Source organism: Mustela erminea, chromosome X, assembly GCF_009829155.1.
Source record: "Mustela erminea isolate mMusErm1 chromosome X, mMusErm1.Pri, whole genome shotgun sequence".
NCBI lineage: Eukaryota > Metazoa > Chordata > Mammalia > Carnivora > Mustelidae > Mustela > Mustela erminea.
Window position 1 is genome coordinate 65868547 of NC_045635.1, and position 24382 is coordinate 65892928.

Here is a 24382-nt window from a genome sequence, read left to right on the forward strand (position 1 = left end):
AATTAAAACAAAGCCATGAAAGACGATAATAAAAATTATCATAAAAAGATCTCCAAATTTGCTCCCAGTAGACTGTAAATTAGTTCCAGTGTTTTCAGCAGACTATATTTAAAAAAAGACATATATGACCAATTATTAGTATCCATAAGAATCAAATTAAATCAAACCAATTGGTTGGGAAATATTTAGTTCTTAATAATATTAAAATCAGGTAGTAGTCTTGTGTCCTCCTAAAAAACATAGTATATTTTCATGAATAATGTCCTTAAGGATAGCTATCACTCCTGATCTACTCATATTATTAAATAATACCCGAAGCCTTTAAAGCACTAACTCATAAATTTACCCCAGCCTAGGGAAGATATTATGTATCACTTAAACATAAACTTTGAGGGGATATATATACAAAGAAGAGGGGAGCTCAGAACCATGGCAAAATATGAAATATATACTATTTTTTAGTCTCTTATGACTGAATATTTATTACTTTGAGTTGATATTGATATTAAATAACCAAAAACTTTCTTCTAAAAGTTAATTGGAGATATTTCAATTATCAGCTTTTTTGGTTTATCCTCAGATTTACTCCTTTTAATTAATACTCAAAGCTTTATCTCAGTTGTATTTGTCTTTGCCTAAACTGGGTCACTGACTTCTGAGCAACTTTCTGTTCCCTTTTTAGGACCAATGAAAAGAGAGATACTTGCATGCAAAAGAGAAGTGAGGTAAGCTGGCTGGTTTTCTCAGCAATGTTAAGTTTTTTACTGTGAAATGAAGGCAGGAGGTGACAATAGCTAATCATCAGAAAAGAGATCTTTTTCTCTTACTGTCTCAGGGTTTGGCTTTAAAGCTCAACAAGTCTGGAACTTTCTTTGTCCAGAAAATACTCAGACCTCAGGAAAACTGGCTCACACTGTAGGCTCAAATTCACAAAGAATGGATATTTTTTTATGAGGAAGCCAACTTAATAATTTATACTGAGAAACAGAACTGCCAAGTGGACTGAAATGCGTGTTGGACTGTCAGTGTATTCTTTTAGTTGGAGAAGTCAGAAAACTAAATTAACAACAGATTCAAGCTGGGTAAATATATGAAGTCAGAATTAAGAAGGGAATTGCAAGGTCAAGCATATTTCATTTGATATACCTCAGCCAGGATGGGTATCCTTTCCTTTTGACAGTCCTCACAAGTCATGGTATTTTCATAAAGTAGTTCAAATTCTTAGTTTCTAGTGCTGAAAGTGTATCTTTTCTAACTTTTAATAACCTTAAAATTTGTATTAGAAATCTCTGAGTGTTAGTCATGGTTTCATCTAGTTCTTGAATGGTTCTGGTTTTATAAGGAGAGTTTGCTGCAGATCTAGTTTGACAAAATGTCTAGTCTATAAAAATGTTGTCATCCACTTTTTAAAATTTATTTTAATCTATAAATTAAAGTACTACTTTTCGACTTAACCCACTGTACTTTCTTGTTTTCTCTTTGCTATGGTTATTACCCAGAAGACTCTTTGCAACTCTTGGCCCTGGGTTCTGAATGTGGTTCCGTTACATGTAAACAGAGGTTTGTATGCTTTGCAAGTCTTGTTTTTTTCATAACTACTTTCAGACTTGGAACATTATAATCCACAGGTGTATATTTTTTTCTTTATTTGCATACTTACAAAGCCCCATAAACATTATACATGAAGACCACAATCTTAGTACACTGAGAAAGACTCTGTAATCAGCAATATTTATTTATTTATTTATTTATTTATTCATGCATTTAGTTTTTTTCATTCATTACTTCACTTATTCATTCAATAAACACAAAAAGTCTTTGTGCTAGACTAATTGGGAATACAGATAAGAGTCAAAAATGATCTTTGCCCTCAATCAGTTTGTAGTATACACAGGGGATAAACCATCAACAAAAATAACTAACATACACATTAAATTATGGGATTAGAGGTTGAGGGAAGAGCCTTCATGGTGTGGGAAGAATGTAGCAAAGGTGGTTTTACTGCTATTAATTCTGTCTTAGATTTTTGAGGTTTCCTCACACTGTGACCTCAGGCTTGAAGAAGTTGCAACTTTCTTGTTCTAAAGTAAACTCTCTTCATATTTTGCCTCAAAATTTTATCTTTCCATAGAGATTCTAGTGTGCCAGATAGACAGGGATATTTTGGTGGAAGGAGATAAGGTGAAGAACAGTGAAGAAGGCTAGTATGCAGTTATTATATGATTTTGCACAAACTTGGGCTCCATACCCTTTGAATTTCTCTGTACAAATGAAATAAAAATGAAACAAAACTTCAGTACTGTCATCTGCTCAAGGGACTTACCTTTGGTTTGTGCAAATAAGGTTTCTGTGGTGAGACACCAAATGAACTCAACTTCCTCTTTCAACAACAAATTTGTCAGTTATCAGCAGGATCTGTGCCACCCGGAGTTAAGCTCTTTCACCCTCAGCTCCCTGCAAAGAAACAAGAGTGCTAATCCTGACAAGGCTCCAGGGTAAGTTATAGCCCAGTATCTGGGAATTGATTGTTCAATGTGGGAAGACTGGTGGGGGCATGAAGATCCAGGATGGAGGAAGATGTGAAACCATTGACCAAATTTAAAATGGTCCCTGGTTTCTCTTTTCAGACTTCTTATAGCAGGATCAATGCTGATTGCCCTTGACTCTAACTAGAGTACAACAAAGTCAGTTAATGCCATTAGTCACTGCCATTACTCAAGGAGCATAGAGTATGCCATGCAGCTCACTTTTTGATGAGGGCTCTTTGTTTCTCCATCAACCCGGGAAGATAGCAAAAAATGTTAATAATAAACAAATACAGTTTTGTGAGATTTATTGGGACAACTTGGCATATTCAGCCAGAAAAAGAGTATTTGAATTTTTTCTCTCTATAATTTACCTAGTTTCATAATGAAGGAAAAGTTTGTGTATAAGCTTCTTGGTTTGGTAAGTTTAGTTTTTACATATACAGAAATAGTAAGTTCTTTCAGGGTAAAAGGAATCCAATCACAGATTTTGGAGTTGAAAGAGCTCTTAGAGATTCAAATCCAGCACATTACAGATGGGGAAATTGAGAGTCAATGAAGTAAAGACACTTGATTTCAGACAAATGTGAAAGTAAAGACAAGTGATTTAAGATTGTGTTCAGAGGTGTTTCTTGATCTTTTATAAGTTGCTTTGTTGACCCAAATTTAGCCCTACTGGTTAGCAAAGCCCTAGAGAGGCACCTATCTTTCAAGTGATTATTTTTCTTATTACTCTGAGTACTAGCAACCTCTCTGGTTATGAGTCAAGATGACTGAGTCAAAAGGAAACTTCTGTTGGGGAATCCTTAAAGGTGGGCTGTGCTGTGCCTATTGGTACCAAGATGATTCTGAATAAAACAATAAGTTTTGTTGTAATTTTGGTGGGGAGTAGTCACACTCCCAAAGATCCAACCAGTGGGGAAATTTTTATTTTGATTGCTTAAATGGATGCAGGATGTCACGGCGATTTCTATTAATCAAGGAGTTTATCACTTATTGGTTGTGACACAGTAAAATTATTCACTGCTGAAGTAGGTGGTATATTGATATACGGAGGTGGGAAATGACTGAATTGTACCAAGAATCAAGTAATGCATTCAGGTAATTGTCTTTGCATACAAAGGTTGAACATAGGTCCTTTTTAGTTAAAATCAGTTCCTATTGAAACTTAACCAGGGAAGTCATTGAGTTCATGTTGTACAGATTGCTCAAACCCTGGCAGTGGTGGAGCATAAGGCTAAAAAATGAGTAAGCCTACTTCTGGGAGATTTGGGGTGGCTTTTCATGGCCAGTTGTGTTTAAGGTAAGTCAACTGATATCCTAATAGGGCAGTTTCTACCCTTCAGGCACAGTTCAAGCAAAGAGAGCAGAGCTGTCTGTTGTGAAACCATTCTAAGAGTTCCAATAGTCAGGGCAATGACTGGTAGAGAGTCTGTGATTTATTATAAAACTTTTGGTCAAGAAGTCTGCTTACATCCAGATTCCTTTTACAAGGAAGTTTTTCACCTAGTATTGGTTTGTATGTATCACCGGCAGAGTAATGAAGTACATGGATCAATAAACACAGAATCAAAAATTTTTCTGTCCTAGTTCAAGTTTTGCTAGCAGCTCACTGTATAGCCTTTGGTAAGTTGTTTTATTTTTGTAGATCTCCATATTCTTAACTGTAATAAGTGGGACAGTTAGAATAGTCTTTACTTTTCTTTGTAACAATGCAGTGACTCGACTGTGGGCTCCTAGGACCTGAGAAGAGTTATGTATCATTAAGCAGTAAGTAATAGGGCTATAACGTGAAAATATAACCAGAGGGGACTTTCTGGAAATATAATCTAGATCATAAGTGGAACCCAGTAAACTTCGTCGAGGCCATTATATTTCTTTCAGAATAATGTTATCATGATGACTTAACTTTTAGATCACAGACAAGTTTTTTTTTTTGTAAGTAATTTCCTTTTTTTAAAATGAAAAACACAAACAACAAACAAGGGAAATAGCTCTGAAATCTGATTTCCACAATGACATTGTCACCCAATCACTATTTCTCAATCTTTTAAAACGAGAGTTCCCTTTGAGAAACCTAAAAATGTCACTACAAGGTTATTGTGGACTTGCTTCCCTAGGAACCAGACCCTGAATTCCCTGAAAAACTTATCCATTACATTGACATTTTCTGAGAACTATGTGTGAAACAACTACAAAGATTTTATAGATCTGTACTTTCAACAGTTTGTGTTATAGGAACAATGATTTTGGTTCCCAAATATATTTACTATAATAAGAATATTCTTTTTTCAAATAACACATCCTTTCCAGGCTTCCACTTTAAGAATTATTTTAGCCATCTCTCACAACTATACATTTTGGGGGATTTTCTAAACCCAGGGAAGTACAGGATCCAACCAAAAACCTATGGAGATTACTTTCTGTACAAGTAAAGGGGAAATGAGCTAACATTTATTTAATGTCACTGTATACCAGACATGAAAATAGGTCATTTTTTGTACATTTTCCATTTAATCTTTACAGCAATCTATGTTGCAAAGACTATGATCTTACTTTTATAAATGAGGAAACTGAAGCCCAGAGATATGAAAAAGTTGCTTCAGGCTAGTCAGCTGATAAATGAATTAAGATATGACCCCAGTCCTGCCTAAAGAACCTGATTCTTTCCACCTCCAAAATGCTGCCCCAACTGCAAAAATGGTATCTAATTAGGCCTCTTTCCTAAATGATTAAAAATCTAATAAAGATGCATGCAGGGAAATTAAATTCAAGCATTTAAGATTTTGTTTGTGAACAGTCTAATTTCTTTAACTCATTTTTGGGAGAAAAATAATTTTCACTTCCTCTAATTTATGGAAAAAATGTCTAGACTTACAGAGTATATCCAAATCTTAGTATTTCTAATATCAAGTAAGTGATTTAGAGTTTATTCTAATCAATTCAGGAAATAACAGAGTTCCAAATTCCAGTTGTTCTTTTTTGGCTGTGATTGTGAGTGATTGAATGAAGGACACCATGTTCATTGTGAGACTGGCTTAGGTAATACATGTGAGAATTTCATGGCTTAAAGAAAAAAAGTTCGAGTAAAACAAATCAAGTTAGGTTTCCAAATGGCTTGTAAAAGCTGTCCTGTGGAGAGTGGGAGGGCACCCCTCAGAAAACTTTCCATATTGATTTTCCTCTCTCCTCCAAAGATGACAACCCCACATACTGCCCTATTATCAAAGAAAATAAGAGAAGCAAATTTGGTAAACATGTTCACTTCATGTTATTAATGACTTAATGCTGAGGGGTGAAAAGAAGGGGAGGACCGAGAGAGTGAAGATTTGTCGAGTTGTATAGGAAAAGAGCAATCACCTTGATGCCAGTAGCTTAGGTTTCACTCTCCTCACTCTGCCACTTGCTAACCTTATGTCTTTGGGTAAATAAGGTCACACTTTTAGCCTCAGTTTTCTGATCTGTGAGACAGGGATGATATTCTATGTCCTGATTATTCATAATACATACCTTTACTAAAGATTAACAGTAATTATATGTGTAGTAATTGTTTGTAAAGTATAAATCAGTAGATGGGTTGAAATGGTGGTTGCTGCATTAATGATGACCGTGTCAGTGCTGGTAGTATTATTTAGAGGCAGTGTTTGAAAGGGGCCATGCCCATAAAATCATAGCAAGTTAGGGCTGGAAAGGAATTAAAAATCATCTAGTTCAAACTGTCTTATTTTAATAATGAGGCAAATGAAAACCACACAAGGGAAGAGGTTTAGCAGAACAACACAAAGAACAATCTAATAGTTAACTAGAATCTAAATGTCTTAGCTCCAAATCCAGTACTCTTTTCAATATATCCTACTGCTTTTAAGTCTTCCCCAACCTACAGCAAATATTGAGCTCGCTACTGTTATAAAGAAATTGTCCCAGTACTCTGTTCACAGATCTGTTATGGTTTGGGTTCATAGGCAAAACTCCCCCAAAATCCTTGGTTTTGATGCAATACTACCCTGACACTTGGTGGGCAGTCATTTGCCATATATGCAAAGATATAAAATGGCTAGAGCTAGAACTGAGAATAGCTTCATCTTTTTTTTTTAATTAATTTTTTATTTTTTATAAACATATATTTTTATCCCCAGGGGTACAGGTCTGTGAATCACCAGGTTTACACACTTCACAGCACTCACCAAAGCACATACCCTCCCCAATGTCCATAATCCCACCCCCTTCTCCCAAACCCCCTCCCCCCAGCAACCCTCAGTTTGTTTTGTGAGATTAAGAGTCACTTATGGTTTGTCTCCCTCCCAATCCCATCTTGCTTCATTGATTCTTCTCCTACCCACTTAAGCTTCATCTTTGATGAACACTCTTATCCATAGAAATGCCACTTTAAAATAAATTCTTATTTGTGCAAAAAGTTGTTTGTATCAGAAGAGTTTTAGCGTTCTCTGCTCATAAACATCTTATTACAATGGAAATCATAATAGCTGACTTTGAGAAAGAAAGTTAATCCTGCTGAGCCTCCATTTTCTGATCTGTAAAAATAGTATAATAGTAATTTCCTCAGAGCTCTTACAAGGATTAAAAGTAATATATGAATAACACTTGGACAGTGACTAACAGGATGCATGTGGAAACTTCTTGGACTTAACACTTCACTGAAACTTAGAAGTCTGGTACAAATTGCAATGACATGATAATATAATTTCACATTGGTTGTACCTTTGTAAAATCACAGCATTTAGGCATTAGGAAGCAAAGCTACCTTGGGTTAGATGATATTGGTACCTCCCAAGTTTTTGGACTCAGCTCCACTGAGTTAGATTTAAATACATGGCACAATTTTATTTTCTGTGAAAAAATTTAGTTATTTCCATAAAGTTAAAGATTAATGACCATATTCCTACTTAAGATTTTGGGGTTCCTGTTGGATTTTAAATAAAAATCTAGGGTGGCATGCTTTGGAATTCTTAGGCATCCAGATTTATTAGACTCCAGCCTTATTATCCTTGCCTTGACCATATATTCAGTAGCAGAGGAAACTATGACTGTTGATTGTGAGAGTAGCTCATGGTAAAGATATTAGAAGTAAAGCTGCCTAAAGCACAACCAATATGTGCTTATTCTCCATATTCTTGTCTTTGCAAATTAATGTAAACGAACTGAACACTTACCACATCGCATGCCTAACCTTCTGCTAAGCAAAGTGAGGAATATAAAAGTCTAAGTCCTCTGTCAGAGAGACTACATTTTATATGGAGGCTATAAGTCCATATAAAAGTACTATATGTGTACAAAGAAGGAGATGTCATAATAGGGTTTCCCAGGGCAAGGAAAAGATGAAAGTTGAGAGAGAACCCTGAGAAAGAGTAAAATATTGGCTTCTGAGACAGGGTCTAGGAAGAATCTTCCCTTTTGGGGTTGGCTTCTTTCATCAGGTCCCTCTTGTAAAAGAAGAGGCATCTCCTACCATGGCCCTGGCTCTTGGTGTAAGCAATAGGTAACCTGGACTGGAATGACCAAGAGGCATTTACTTCTATAAGGGTGGTGTTAGAGGCACATAACATTCTGCTCTTATCTCTACCTAGGTGGCTCACATCTGCAGAGCTAAGGGCTAAAATATATGCTGAGGATGTGGTATTTTCGCAGGTTATAATTTTTCCTGGACATTATTGTGAGTATGGTTTTGGTTAGCTGAGTTGAGTGTACAACAATGAAATTAAGTCCTTGTAATTAATTCCTACATGTGCCAGTTAAAATTAATTATTTTAAGAGTGTTGTATGTTTAGCCTTGTTCTAGAGTTAGAGAGAAAGAAATAAAGAAATTTAGAGTATGACCTCTGACCTCACAATCCAATGTAGAGAGATCCATATATAGTTAAACAATATGAGTTGTCATAAAGCAGAGTATTTTTTTCAGTTAAAGATATTTACTGAATGACTATGTGCCAGTCATTCTGTTAGATTCTAGTGATTTAAAAATGAGTGAGATGTGTTTTTTGCCTTCAAAGTGCTCACATTTTAGTCAGAAACATGGATATAAACAGAAACATTCAATATAATGCAGTGAGTATATTGTTAAAGGAATTCCTATCGTGACATGGTAGCCCCAACTTGCATTTTTAATACATTATTTTGACAGCAGAGTAGATAATAGATTTTAACAGGGCAGTCTTCAAGGGAAATGGATCAGTTAGTGAGTGTTTCAATAACTCAGAGAGGGAAGAGAGAGTGTGACAGTGAGGGAGGGAGAGAAAACATGGTTAATTGAATGAGAGAGTAGGAGTCTAAGATTATTCTATGAAGTCTGATAGATAGTGGCAGATAAGTAAAATGTCAGGGAATAAGCCATTAAGGTAGGTGATGTTACTCAGCATGAAGATGATGAATAAGAAGAGAAGATGCAGACCCAGGGAAAAAAATATTTAAAGGATGTGAAAAAAATAAAAGAAACCATGAGAGAAACTCAGTATAAATGGACAAATGGCTAAGAGGTGAATTAAGAAATTCTTGTTTGAAAGCCAAAGGAAGAGAACTTTGCAAAAAGATGGAAGTGGTCAGACTGTGTCCAGGGCAGCTAAGAAGCCCTGCATGATTTAGCAACATGATGGCCACTTGTCACTTTTGCTAACAGTTTCAGTGAGGTTGTAAGGGTATATAAACCACCTTGAAGTGCATAAAGAATAGAGAGTGAAGAAAAGAAAACATTCAGTGTAAACAAGTATTTTGAGTAATGTATAGAATTGTTGATTCACTATATTATACACCAGAAGCTAATATAAAACTGTATGTTAACTATATTGGAAATAAAATTGAAAATTAATTAAAAAAATAAGAAGAAACAACAGAAGAAAGTGCAAAGACATAGAATAAGATGAATGCACAAGAGAAGAATTATTTTGGAGTTTGGTGAGACTTAATGAAAAAGATCCAACTGAGAAAGGAGAAGAGCATGATGATCTAGAGAAAAGGGAACAATTAATAAAAGAGGATCCCTAGAGAAAAGGGAACAATTAATAAAAGATATGGGAATTCACCTTGAGCAACAGGAAAGGTAGTTGGGTTGAGAAGTAAGAAAGATGTAGCTATACTTAAGATTATTTGTGTTGGGGGGAGATAGTAGATGAAATTAAGTTGCTTCTCACCCAATAACCTAAATTTTCTCTGTGATTTGAGAAGTTAAGACTTTCTGCTGAAGAGTTAGTTGTTGGGAATGCAAACTGGGGCAGCCACTCTGGATAACAGTATGGAGGTTTCTCAAAAAGTTATAAATTGAACTACCATATGACCCAGCGATTGCATTACTGGGAATTTACCCAAAGAATACAAAAATACTAATTCAAAAGGATACATGCATCCAGATATTTACAGCAGCATTATCTACCATTGCCAAATTATAGAAACAGTGCAAACATCCATCAACTCATGGATGGATAAAGATGTGATACACACACACACACACACACACACACACACACAATACACACTATGGGATATTAGTCAGCTATAAAAAACAATGAAATCTTGCCATTTACAATGACATGGATGGAGCTAGAGAGTATAATGCTAAGAAAATAAATTAGAGAAAGAAATACAGTATGATTTCACTCATATGTTGAATTTAAGAAAGAAAACAAATGAACAAAGCAACAAAAGAGAGACAAATCAAGAAACAGACTCTTAACCAGAGAAGACAAAGTGATGGTTACTAGAATGGAGGTGGGTGGGGAGATGAATAAAGTAGACAATGGGGATTAAGGAGTGCACTTTGTGTGATGAGCACTGTGTGTTATATGGAAGTGATGAATTACTACATTTTACACCTGAAACTAATATTATATTTTATGTTAAATAACTAGAATTTAAATAAAAACTTAAAAAACACTCTCTGCCAAGAAAGGTGGGGGATGACAGAGTAGGAGAGAAAAAGTTTCAGTGAGTTATAAAGGTGTTGAATGGCCACCATGAAAATGGAAAAACATAATGGAGAAAAAAAAATCATAGGCTGGAGATCATAAATTTCTAGTGTTGTCATTCCAAATAAGGCCTAGTATTTTTAATAGGATCATTCAGCAGTTTGGATTGTAAGAAAGAAAATGAATTGTGGACTTGATCTGGGATTAAGGCATTGCTAGTCTGGTACAGCAGAAGAATGATGAACAAGGAAGTTGAGGTTTCATGTGTGAGAGTAGTTGGTTTAACCATTTACTATAGGCTGAGTAAGGGAGGAAGTAGGAAAAGGGTGGGTGCTGGGTTGGACCATCAGAATTGGAGGGATTTACATACTCAAAGTCTCTAGGAGTGTATGATGCAAGCTAGTATGGTGAAACTTAATTATAATGTTAGAGAGTCAAGAATTGATGAGGTTTAGGGAAGCTCTACTTTGACCCTGCAATTGCACTACTGGGTATTTACCCCAAAGATACAGATGTAGTGAAAAGAAGGGCCATCTGGGCCCCTATGTTTATAGCAGCAATGGCCATGGTCGCCAAACTTTGGAAAGAACCAAGATGCCCTTCAACAGACGAATGGATAAGGAAGATCTGGTCCATATACACTATGGAGTATTAGGCCTCCATCAGAAAGGATGAATACCCAACTTTTGTAGCAACATGGACGGGACTGGAAGATTATGCTGAGTGAAATAAGTCAAGCAGAGAGAGTCAATTATCAAATGGTTTCACTTATTTGTGGAGCATAACAAATAACATGGAGGACAAGGGGAGATGGAGAGGAGAAGGGAGTTGAGGGAAATTGGAAGGGGAGGTGAACCATGAGAGACTATGGACTCTGAAAAGCAATCTGAGGGTTTTGAAGGGGCAGGGGGTGGGGGGTTGGGGGAATCAGGTGGGGGATATTAGAGAGGGCACAGATTGCATGGAGCACTAAGTGTGGTGCAAAAACAATGAATACTGTTACACCGAAAAGAAATTAAAAAAAAAAAAAAAAGAATTGATGAGGTTTGGCAAAGAGTGCAAATTTGAAAAATCCTGTATTAAGGGTAATCTGAAGGGCTTTGAAAAAGTGCAAAACTGATATCTTTTTATAAATTTTCACACATTCTATAACTGAATGTATCTTTGACTCCTCAGTCAAATGGTGTTCCAAACTGGCTATTTGCAAACACGATTTTTACTTGAAATTCTATTATTCCTGCCTTGCCAAGTTTGTTGTTTTTGTTGTTAGCTCAGCTGTTGCACCAGTAGGGTAACCAACTGTGCTATTTCCTTGGATTTTCATAGATTTAGCACTAAAAATTCTATATCTCAGGAAACCCCCAGTCTTGGGCAAACGAAACTGTCAGTCACTCTACAAACTTCCAGCTGATATGGACTTCCTGTCTCTTGTGTCCCATCTTCTACACTACCCAATTCATCTTCTACACTTCTGCCAGGGTGATTGTTTTAAAACATCAGCATGGTAATATGACATATCTTCCTGGAATCCTTCAATGATTCCCCCTAAAACCCTCCATGACTGGGCTGCATCTACTTTTTAAGTTTCTTTTTCCTTTTGCTACCTTCTCCCATTCTTACTTCTCATTCCATCTTCCCCAGCATCTCACTCTGTTTTCCAGCTATACTAGAACACCTGCTGTTGCTTTCTATAGATCATTTGTTAACCTCAGGATATTTGAATGCTGTCTATTCATTGCTGTCATTCTTCTACTATTTCTTCTCTTGTATCCTGCCCACCCAAACTGCTTGTTGAAAATGGATTTACCTTTAAGTTGAACTTCCAATCCTCCTCTTTTGTGCAGTATTAATTTCTACTCCCATAGAAACTTCATTATCTCTTTCATAGCAGGTTTGAAAAATCTGTTATGGGTAATTTTTCTTATGTCTATCTCTCTTAAAAAACTATAAACATTTTGAGGACAACAATCATGCATTATCCTTCTATGAAATTTCCCGCCTCACTCCAACATTCTTAGCAATCAACATACTAGATGCATGTAGCATACTTTTAATTTGCTGTATGAAATCATAATCCACTGAATCCCAGTTGAATGGCATTGGTGATACTCAGTGCAGGTTTCCTTGAAAAGATGAAAGTTGACCAAAACTTTAAAGGGTTATTAGGGGGGCGCCTGGGTGGCTCAGTAACTTAAAGCCTCTGCCTTCGGCTCAGGTCATGATCCCAGGGTCCTGGGATCAAGCCCCACATTGGGGTCTCTGCTCAGCAGGGAGCCTGCTTCCTCCTCTTTCCCTCCGCCTGCCTGTCTGCCTACTTGAGATCTCTGTCTGTCAAATAAATAAAATCTTTAAAAAAAAAAAGGGGGTTTTAGGATTTAAATTCAATAGTGTATACTTCAGGCAAAGTAAGTTAACTTTATCTCTTCCTCAGACACCATTTCTATTTTTTCTTTCCAACCCTGTCCCTACAGGGACCAATAAGAAAATGCAGATGACTTGGAACAAGTGCCATTTCTTCTGGATTGAGGTGCTCTATATTTCAGAATTTAATAGAAGCAGACTGACATTGCAAAAAGAGCATTAAGAGGCCCACAATTCCGACTCCTGGTCTTATTTCAATCATGTTATTCCTAGGTGACCTTGAACAAGGTATTTAATTGTTCATGAATGCATCTCTTTGTCAATTAAACACTATGGTGGGGTAGTTACTGGTATTGTCTCACTTACCTTAGAGGGATGATGCTATGATAATATGAGGATTTCTTATCACTTATGCCATTTACCATGGTTCTTGTCATGCACTGATTATGATGTTGGAGATTTTAAAAGTATTTCCCCCACCAGACCAGAAGCTTCTCAGGGACAGAGATTATGGCAGATAGTTCTGTATTTGCTACAGGGCCTACCCTAGCACAGAGTTTATAAGATTGCATGTATTAAATATATGTTGATTAAGGCAGCCAGAGTCCTCAAAAAGCCAGGGGAAATAAAAACCTAAATAGAGTTATCTTTTCCTTTATGCTTACTTTTAATGTATGGAGAGCTTTGGTGACTAGAGATGGAACATTTTCACTTTCCTTTCAGTTCCTATGCATGGGCAAGTAAGAAGTTATTTGCTGATGAGATGAAGCAGTTTTACCCTCTGCAGAATGGCAGCCAAGAAAAATAAAGGGTTGAGTGCTCTTAGAAGTAGACAATAAGGACTAGCTTCTTCATGAAGTCCAGATAATAGTCTTAATGATACTCTGAGACTTTGAATTGTGCTAGTTTCTACCCATAGGATATATCTGACTGCTTGTTATTTCTAAATTAATTATTTTGCATTTTTCTCAAGCTCTACAGGTATGAATTTTCTAAGTTGAAAAGGGTAGGTGTAAGGAACACTGATGATAATAATGCAAATAAGGAGACAACATCATAGGGAAATAGAAAGCAGAAGCAATGTATTAGTTAACACATCCAAGTTTGCATTTTTGTTTAATGCTTCCAAACAGGGACTTTAAACTACTGTCAATCCATCACGCAAATTCTCCATGAGTGCTTCTTCTTTTTTTTTTTTTAAAGAGTGTATATATTTATTTGACACAGACAGAGAGATCACAAGGAGGCAGAGAGGCAGGCAGAGAGAGAGCGGGGGAAGCAGGCTCCCTGCTGAGCAGAGAGTCCGATGTGGGGCTCGATCCCAGGACCCTGGGATCATGACCTGAGCCGAAAGCAGAGGCTTAACCCACTGAGCCACCCAGGCGCCCCTCCATGAGTTCTTCTTAAGTAGCAGGCTGTCCTAGCTATATGGTGATTAACATAACATATCTTGTTTTGACACGAATGAATCTAATGGCACAATGGGTGAAAAATCCAACAGACAAGTAAACAAACATTTAAATTATAAATGTTGATGCTATGAAGGAAGGGACAGAGCATGAGAATATATAATGATGTGCAGGTTTACCTAGATAGCACTGGTAGTGAAGGTCTTTCTGACCTGCAAACTGAGATTAAAAGGAACCAGACATGTGAAGACCTGGAGGGAGATAACTCCAGACAGAGAAAAAATGTGCAGAGACCTTCACCAGGAAAAAATAATAGCTTGGTCTAGAAACTGAAAACATCTCAGTGTAGTTGAAACATAGAGAATGAGGAAGAAATGGAATGGAATGAAGTGATGTTGAAGGACACAGGAGACATGGTGAAAAGTTTGGCCTTCGTATAATAGAGGGCCAGCAAAGGATTTTAGGGAGGAGAATGATAAACTTTTCAAAGAAAGTTTATTTAGGCTACAGTATAGAAAGTGTTAGAAAGAAGCCATGATTATGCCTCCATCAGAAAGGATGAATACCCAAATTTTGTAGCAACATGGACGGGACTGGAAGAGATTATGCTGAGTGAAATAAGTCAAGCAGAGAGAGTCAATTATCATATGGTTTCACTTATTTGTGGAGCATAACAAATAGCATGGAGGACATGGGGACTTAGAGTGGAGAAGGGAGTTGGGGGAAATTGGAAGGGGAGGTGAACCATGAGAGACTATGGACTCTGAAAAACAATCTGAGGGTTTTGAAGGGACGGGGGGTGGGAGGTTGGGGTACCAGGTGGTGGGTATTATAGAGGGCACGGATTGCATGGAGCACGGGGTGTGGTGCAAAAATAATGAATACTGTTATGCTGGAAATAAAAAAATAAATAAAAATAAATAAAAATTAAAAAAAAAAAAAAGAAAGTGTTAGAAAGAGTTAATAAGTGCCACAACAAAAGTAAGAAAGTACGGAAACAAGCATAGACTCCAATTCTAACATACTACCTCTACACAAAGCAAGTTTTGTGACTTTGCTGCAATTTATTTAATTTTTTTTGTCTCAGTTTCCTCACCAGTGATATGGAGATAATCATAGCACCGCTATGAGGATTAATGAGATAATACATGAAGCGTGCTTAGCCTGTAAATAAATGGTAGCCCTCAATAAATGGTAGTGAAAATTAATGTTAGTGCTAGACACAGTATGGGGAATGGACTGCAGAGGTTATGACTGGAGTGTGGGGAGTATGGTAAATCAATCTGTTTCAGTAGTCAAGAAGAAAGGTGACGGTGGCCTATGTTAGGATGACAGCAGTAGAAATATATTTGGATTGGAGAGATATTTCAAAGGAAGAACCACCTGGTTTCTGACTGGATATGGAGGAAATGTAGTGATAGGTGTTAGCTAAATCCCCACTTTTCAGCTTGAGTGTCTGGGAGGAGAGTCATGACACTTACTGAGAAGGGAGATCAGACTCAGGAGTGAGTCACCAATCTTACACATTTTTTGAGACAGGAACCAAAGATGTATCTAGGTTGAAGGGGAGAAAAATTGGCAACATAGGTGGCACAAGCCAACTAGAAATAGTCAACAACAGAGAGAGAAACAGACAGTGGCAGAAGCAAAGACAGAGAAGGAAGGTACTCCAACCTTAGCCCTTCTATTCAGTATTTTTCTATTAGTGGCTTCTTAGGTTGTTCTCCTTTCTTAAATTTCAGAAATGTCACAGATTTTCCACAGCAAGCTAAGTATTTCCTGAGAGAGCTTATATTTCTTTTTTTATTATGTTATGTTAATCACCATACAGTACATCATTAGTTTTTGATGTAGTGTCCCATGATTGTTTGTGTATAACACCCAGGGCTCTATGAGGTTTATATTTCTTCCCTACCCAAACCAAATTCCCCGAGCTTCACCCTACAATGGGAATTTTACATTTAATTGTCACAAAATTTGGCACCAGATTTGGCAAAACCTTCCTATCTTCCTTTCAGTCTGGAGAAGAGATTTTGGAAAGTGGACCATGCAAATCTCTAAGCTCGCAATAAACTGTGAATTGCAGAGGCATAACCTCCCCACTCCCCCACCCACTCAAAAGGTCTGAACTTGATTTCTAGCTTGCTGTTCTGGCTTAATTGGTTTCTGTTATTTAACACATGGGTGTGGATGGAACATCTCTCTTTAGTAAGTGAAACTTTCTACACCAGTGAAGCAGGAACAAATACTCATGTCTGTGCAGTACAAAAGTGGAAGTGTTATTTGGGTGGGTGTGAGATGTTCTCAGGTCTTGGAATTGTAGTAGTGCACTTGATGAATCTTTCCTTGGTTTCTCACAGTTTTTGCATGGATAATAGATAATAGTAGAAAAATGTCAAAAATGTCAATAATGAAGTGGGTGTTGAGGAGCGATGGGTGATATTCGTGGGGACAGGTATTTAGTTATATTATAATAACCTAACTAGAGTAATTCTAGTGTTATAAGATTATAAGCTCCTACTATGGGATTAGAAATGTTCTTTTACAATGTGCCCCCAGATGACATGAGCCTCATTCTATTAAGTAGTCCCTCCTAAGCGGAGAGAAGAAAGTGGTGTAGTGGAAATCTCATAGACTTTGGAGAAAATAAGGGATAATAATATATCTCATTTTTACTATTTTCTAGGTTTGTTACCCCAGAAAATTAACTGCATCTCTCTGAACCTCAGTTACCTCATCTGCAATATAAAGTAATAATAATAGTACCTGCTTCTGATGATGGCTATAAAATGAAATTAGATAATGCAAGTTAGAAAGTGAAAACTTTCATTGCAGATTCTGGGGTACATTGCTGATAGTCACACCATGATAATTATTTATTATTTTCACTTGTGATCAACCCTTCACCTTCTATTCAAAGTTATACATACATAAGCAAGATGACTGCATGACTTTTTAGGATATATCACAAGTCAAGTAGCAAGGATGAAATATTAGGGGAGACAAAGTGAAAGCACCCTTTAGAAAAATGGTAGTTCACAATGTTGACATTTTTATATGTGAACTAATCATTTGGGGTTCTGCTTTTAATCCACATTTCTATTTCCTGGAATAGGACTTAAAACGTGATACAGGAAGTCATTCTGTTACTTATGAGGAGAATCTAAAAGCAAAACACTCCTTTGTTTTGTAAATGTACTTAAAACAAAATAAAACAGAAGAGAAACAATTAAGACAACAAAAATGTTATTTAACCTAAGAAACAACTTCACTACTGTATACCACTTCTAGCCCTAAATTCAGTAAACATGCTTGCAATATAAACAGAAGCTAAGTTTGTAAAAATTTGTTTTGGGGAGGAAAACAAATGAAGAGAAGGGTGTTTATAAGGATTAGGTATCTTGTACTCCCATTTGAAGTCCCAGATCTTCTGTTTTGTAGCTTTGTGGCCTTAATAAGCCTCCCTTTTGGCCTTACTTCTATGTATTATATGAAGGCTGGATTAAATGATCTTTTAAATGTTCTTTCCAGTCTAAAAGTCTACAAGAGTGTTAAGCTAAAATAATAAAGTTGTTGCTCTCTTTTACTTGCAGGCAACCTGCGTAAATCTATGACCAGGACTTGAGAAGCCCTAAAGATTACTTTATATTCCCCATGTCCTATATTTATTACATAATAAAAAACACACTAAAACATAAAATAAAATTAAGGACATTCACATTTTTTTCTTCTTATGATGACTATTTTAATGAAAAAAATGTATTAAGCTAAATTGTTTCCAAAAATGATTTTGTGGCCTATTTCACTGTTTCCCTAATCAATGTTTACTGTGTCCATTGGATAATCTACTATGTCCATGATGTCATACCAGTACAGAATTCTTAGCAAGAAAATTAGTCTCTTCCTTTTCAGATCACTAAAGGGAATTCCTAGTTCAGATTCTGAATTTGTGTATTAATGATCCTTTTCATGTAAATTGGAAAAAGACCTAAGCCAAGAGAGAATGACAATGTGCACGAGAACCACTTATGCTATTGTGATAAAATGTTAAGAAGATAGGGGTCCCAAGTCCTGAAACTCAACTAGCATACTAGCAATGTAGGCTAAAGATGCAGGGTCATTTTTCAAGTGCTGTAGTACCAAGGTAGGAAGTCAGAACCCAAAAGAGAAGAAAGGGGATGTAAAAGGTAAGGTTGGATTTCTATCATTGCAAGTGTTAATGAACAGGGTTTGGGGCAGGAAAAATTTGGGTGCAAAAGGAACAGACTGAAGTGCCATACCCTTTTTGTTGTGGTAAGAAAAAGAAACTAAGTATTTCAGGACATCCTTGCCTATATGACACAACTTAGACAATTTGGGAGGGCAGTTTGAAGACAGCCCCATGGTTTCCTGATTCATTAGGTGACCTTTGATTAGTAGATATTCTTTAAGCATCTGCCAATTCATCTGAACACAGGTCTTTTCTAAATCTAATAATCTGCCGCTTCAAGTATAAAAAGGAATCTGGATTTGGCTATAGAACTGTTTAGTCATTATACTCTTTTTTTCTTTGATCAAGCAGGAATTATAACGCCACTGTTTACCTTGATGAGTATACTGAAATATTCAAGATGGATAGCAACAGTACCAGCAATGACTGCAGTGCTACTAATGTGACATTTCAGAACTCCCTCTATGCAGGCACCTACATCCTCATATTCATCCCTGGTCTTCTGGCCAACAGTGCAGCTTTGTGGGTTCTGTGCCGCTTCATCAGCAAAAAAAATAAAGCCATCATTTTCATGATCAACCTCTCCGTGGCTGATCTTGCTCATGTACTGTCCTTACCCCTCCGGATTTACTATTACATCAGCCACCACTGGCCCTTCCAGAAGGCCCTTTGCCTACTGTGCTTCTACCTGAAATATCTCAACATGTATGCAAGCATTTGTTTCCTGACGTGCATCAGCCTTCAGAGATGTTTCTTTCTCCTCAAGCCCTTTAGGGCCAGAAACTGGAAACGTAGGTATGATGTGGGCATCAGTGCTGCCATCTGGATCATCGTGGGAACTGCCTGCTTGCCATTTCCCCTTCTGAGAAGCACCTACTTAGGCAACAAAACTGAGTCCTGTTTTGCTGATCTTGGTTATAAGAAAATGAATGCAGTGGCTTTGGTTGGAATGATTACAGTTGCTGAGCTGGCAGGATTTGTTGTCCCAGTGGTTATCATTGCATGGTGTACTTGGAAAACTATTATATCCCTGAGACAGCCACCAGTGGCTTTCCAAGGAATCAGTGAGCGGCAGAAAGCACTGCGGATGGTTTTTATGTGTGCTGCAGTCTTTTTCATCTGCTTCACTCCTTACCATATTAACTTTATTTTTTACACTATGGTGAAGGAAACCATCATTAGTAGTTGTCCCATTGTCCAAAGCACACTTTATTTCCACCCTTTTTGTCTGTGCCTTGCCAGTCTCTGCTGTCTTTTGGATCCAATTCTCTATTATTTCATGGCCTCAGAGTTCCGTGACCAGCTATCTCGCCATGGAAGCTCTGTGATCCGTTCCCGCCTTATGAGCAGAGAGAGTGGTTCATCAATGGTTAGCTAAACATAAAATAACTCTTCAGTTATGAATTTAACTATGTTTCCTAGCTTTTCCCAAAGGCCAGAATAACCAGACAATTTGTTTAATGGAAATTTATGAACAATGGAAGTCTTGTTGTGTAATAGTTGTGGTCACAGGGATGTAATGGGGATGACGGTGTGTAAGAAATGTGGGAGGGGTAGGGAAAATAGAATTTGCCAGTTTTCTCTTTGAAATTCAAGATACGTTCTTAAGAGACCTAGCTCAAATTTTACAGATGTTTTCAATCAAAAATTAGATATTTTATCCTAAACATTTTAGTAAATATATTGTTAATAAGATGCAATAAATACACAATTCTTTTCCCAAACTGCAAATCTCTTTTATATGAAGACTTTTAATTGTGAATGAGAATAAAATTCTTCAGTTTTTCTAAGAAATAAATGCACAGGTAAGGGGGGAGTGACAACTGAAGTAGTGTATGCATAAATTTCAGGGCCATAAACCTAATACTGAATAAAGGGCATGGAAATTTTTCCATTCACTGAAAATATACTGGATGCCTATTATATTCTGGGTTATCAATTTCTTAGGTACTGTCACAATATAGCAAGCATCTCATCTGACCCTTCTAATAAACTTGTGGAAATTTCCAATACAAATGAGTAAGTAGAACCTCAGAAAGGGAAGTAACTTGCCTGAGGATAAACAGTGATGAGGTAAAATTAGTTCTGTATATACCGCATATGCTTAAATTGTTCCCTCTATTTGTGTTGTTACTTTTACTAAGTCAACATTAAACTTGAGATAAATGGTGAAGACACAGGCCAAAGCTAAGCTGCATCAGATTAGGCCATTTCTACACAATTTTCTGGAGATTATGTGAAAAGTCTGGGTTATAGGAATGGCAGATCAAACTTCTGGCTACAAATTATCAAATGATAAATAGTTTTGTTTTGTTTTGTTTTGTAATACTGTCCCAATCTACAGTTTAATGATTAGGGGTATAGGAGACCCACATTGTTCATGATGTCTTACCAAATATATTTTAGGGCTTAATGTCATACAGAACCCATAAATAGATGAAGGAAAGAAGACTATAAAGCTGACAGATGTAGAAGTTCCTTATATATTTGGATATTAACCCTCTATTGGATATTTCATTGCAAATACTTTCTCCCATTCAGTAGGCTGCTTTTTTTGTTTTATTGTTTGTCTCCTTTACTGTGCAAAATCTTTTATTCTTAATAGTTCAAAGAATTTACTTTTGTTGTTGTTGTTGTTGTTTCTCTTGACTTAGTTGACATATCTAATGTTGCTGTGAAGAGGGCCGCAAAAAAAAATTGAGAAATGAACGTTCTGTGAAATTTGGATTTTTTTGCAGCTTGCCCAGATTCTTTCTTTTTGAACATTGACAAATTTGTGTTTATTAAGAAACTTCTGTCAGTAGAGCTCACAGAATTTCATTAGAAACAGAAAACATTATCACATCATAAATGAATGGGAGAAAAACATGAGTCCTTCTGGCAATCTCTTTATCTTCATTTTTCTAGGGGTTATATTCATTATTTCAGAGCCATTATAGAGGATTTGAGTATAGGCACTCCTCAGCTTTTCAATTTGGTATTTATGAAACTCAATACATCACTGTCAACACTTACGCTTGAAATTTAAATAGCGTGGACACTTTGCATGCAGGAAGGAGAAGGGAAGTGGTTTTCTCGAATAGTCTGGCTGACGAGAAGGAAGGAGGGAAAACTAAAACAGAGAAATTAAAAGAAAGAAGTACAAGGCTTCTAGGGAGGAAAAGAATTCTGTAATTATTAATTAATGAAACTGGTTTTCTTGTGCTTTATTAACGTGCATCTGAAAGCACTGCTTAAAGAAGTTTTCCAGATATGTTTGGAGTTAATGGACGCATTATCAGGATGACTGTCTAGATGTCTCACTCAAAGAATTTAATTTTGAAAGAAAACTATTTAGAATTGTACATCCTGCTGTTTGCAGAGAAAAGGTATTTCAGTTCTAAATACCCATGCCTACTTTGAAATTGCTGCCTAGAGATAGTGGTTTGAACACAAGATTTGTATATTAGTGGGCCAATTAATATATGTACCTTCCACAATTAAAGTGGAATCTTTGGGTTTTTTGACATATGAATTCCTATTGTAATGAGAGAGAAAAATATAACATTGAAGCAAGTAATGGTTGGTTCTTGAATTTTAGTAAAGTTGGTATGTCTTATACAATGCTGGCAGAAAGATGACAATATTTGATCTTATGAGATAACACCTTAGTAAATTGGTGAGATTGCTTTAAGTTATTACAATGGACAACAATTTTAATACTTATCTCTATGCTTCCTACAGAGACATGATGCAAGACAAATAAGACAGGAAAATGTATCTCCTTGAATCAGCTTTTCGAAAAGTCACCAAAAACTTTCTTATATATTTACCTCCATATCTCTGCAAGATACTTAGATACCCTTTGATATCATTCAGAATCTTATAATACTGATAAAAGACTCCTTAACCTGATATCTTTAATAAAAAGAAAAAAGAAGTTTTGAGAGATAAAATAACTTTGTACAACAATCTATATGATCTTAAGTGCAGATTATGCATGTTTGGTTATACTGTTCACTTTTATAAGGCTTTATATACTAGTGCAGAGTACAGATATAACACTTATCATATTATATGAATTATTCTTATGTAGCATATGGTCATTTCTATAAAAATGTTAAGCATAATACTCTTATTTGAAAATTTAACTTCCATACTATAAAATTGCTACTGTAAGTAAATCTGGTTTTCCTTACGTTATTTTGCACATTTTACAGGACTATAACCCACCTTAAAAGTAAAGCTAGTGCTTATAATACAAACTTAAAACTACATTCTGCTTTTAAATAGTAAGTACTTTAGGTGTCATAGTAACTCTTTAGACCAAATACTAAGGAATTAGGTGCATTACAAATTCAAAATGTAATTACAAGTAAAAGTATGCTATTATCCTCTAAGGCTCTGAAAGAGTTAATTGATCTCCCAGGGTTCAAAATTTACCACACATGAATATTTAAGATATTTTGAGAATTTTCAACGTATGAAATTGATAAAGCGGAAAGAGAACAACTGGTTTACAGAAACTCACCTTCAAATTGGCTATTATGGGGAAAGGAAATAGCAAAATTCCAGTAGCTATTATTATAGACTAGCAGGTTTCCTGATCAAGGACATATCAAATCTAGAGAATATAGAATATAGAATACTTTTCTATGGGGAAAACAAAGACAAAAATTAAAAACTAAACACTAGCAGAGTGACCCCTTTACATTTGAAAATGAAAGGGAAACCACATGAAAGTGTGTAAGGAAAGCTGATATGCAATCTCATCATAAACTCTTGCCCTGATTCAGTGATCCACAATTGGTGGGTGGGGGGTAGAGGGAGATTCAAAATCTGGAACTTCAACTTGAGGAGCAAAGCGTTTATACCCCATATTGGGCATCCCAGTTTTTAAGACTGATATGTGAGAGACAAACCTCAAAAACATCTGGCTTTGAAGACCAGCAAGCCACAACACCATGAAACCCAGGGGGCTGTGGCAAACTGAGAAACAGCTCTTAAAGCCCTCCTTTGCAGTCACCCATTTTAGGGCTCAGTCCAAAGCAGCTCCTTGAAAAGTACTTAGACTTTATGTGAAAGAGATTGCTTTTTATATTTTAGAACATTGGTGTGAGGGTCAGGTATCTGTTGAAATACTCTTAATACTCTTTAGGACAGAGGCAAGCAGACAACATCTTCCTGCTCTTCCTCACTGCTAAAGTTAGCAGGCACCATTTTTTTTTTTAATTCTTACTTTTTTTAATTCTTACTTTTTTTTTTTAATTATTATTTTTTTTATTTCCAGCATAACAGTATTCATAATTCTTACTTTTTAATACTTACTTTATTTTCCTTTCCTTTTTATTTTTATGTTTCCATTTTTCCTTTTTTTCCCCTTTTTACAGAAGTTTCTACCTTTGTATTACTTTACCTCACTGCAGCCAGTGGAAACAACTTTTTAATTCTCCCTCTGTCACACTCCAAAGCACTAATATCTTCTGGAAGAAAACTTCCACACATACCTTGTGCCCAAGTCTTTACATTTGGTGAGCTGACTTTTGTGGCTGTTGCCTAAGGGATGACTCTTGATCACCTGACTCTGGAGACCCATGGGACTGTAACAATTAGAGAGGCAGTTTGTGGTATACTACCACTACCACGGTACTGCACAGGTTGTCAGGTTGAAATACACACTTAGTCTTTCTGAGAAAGAAGACTCTTTGGGTTTGATCTTTACCCTCCCCTGCCTGCTCCAGCTCATTGGTATCTTACATAAAGGAGTTTATACCTTTTCTGGTGCCATGATTTTTGTGGCTGCTGTCAGAGGACACCTCTACATTACCTGACTCTAGTGGCTAGCAGGGCTTACACTCTCTAGTTTCACAGAACTGTACCCAATGGAGGAAATGTTCTTTAACAGCTACTACCCTGAGGGCACAGCAAGGACAACATACCTGAGACCTTAGTCTTTCAGTGAAAGAGGTTTAATTAGCTTATTGT

General features: G+C 36.4%; 1 protein-coding gene across 3 annotated transcripts; it reads left to right on the forward strand.

Annotated features, from left to right (window-relative positions):
* The first annotated feature begins 682 nt into the window (after positions 1 to 682).
* LOC116582980 (putative P2Y purinoceptor 10) lies at positions 683 to 20591 on the forward strand. Of its 3 annotated transcripts, none has more exons than XM_032330876.1 (3): positions 683 to 725; positions 2403 to 2495; positions 18767 to 20591. In XM_032330876.1, exons 1-3 carry the CDS (start codon positions 688 to 690, stop codon positions 19794 to 19796), a joined length of 1161 nt encoding a protein of 386 aa, XP_032186767.1. In that variant the 5' UTR covers positions 683 to 687; the 3' UTR covers positions 19797 to 20591. The 3 variants fall into 3 exon arrangements, with proteins under 3 accessions (XP_032186767.1, XP_032186768.1, XP_032186769.1); XM_032330877.1 differs by having other exon boundaries at positions 18770 to 20591; XM_032330878.1 differs by lacking the exons at positions 683 to 725; positions 2403 to 2495 and adding an exon at positions 17946 to 18395 and having other exon boundaries at positions 18770 to 20591.
* Positions 20592 to 24382: the final 3791 nt, after the last annotated feature.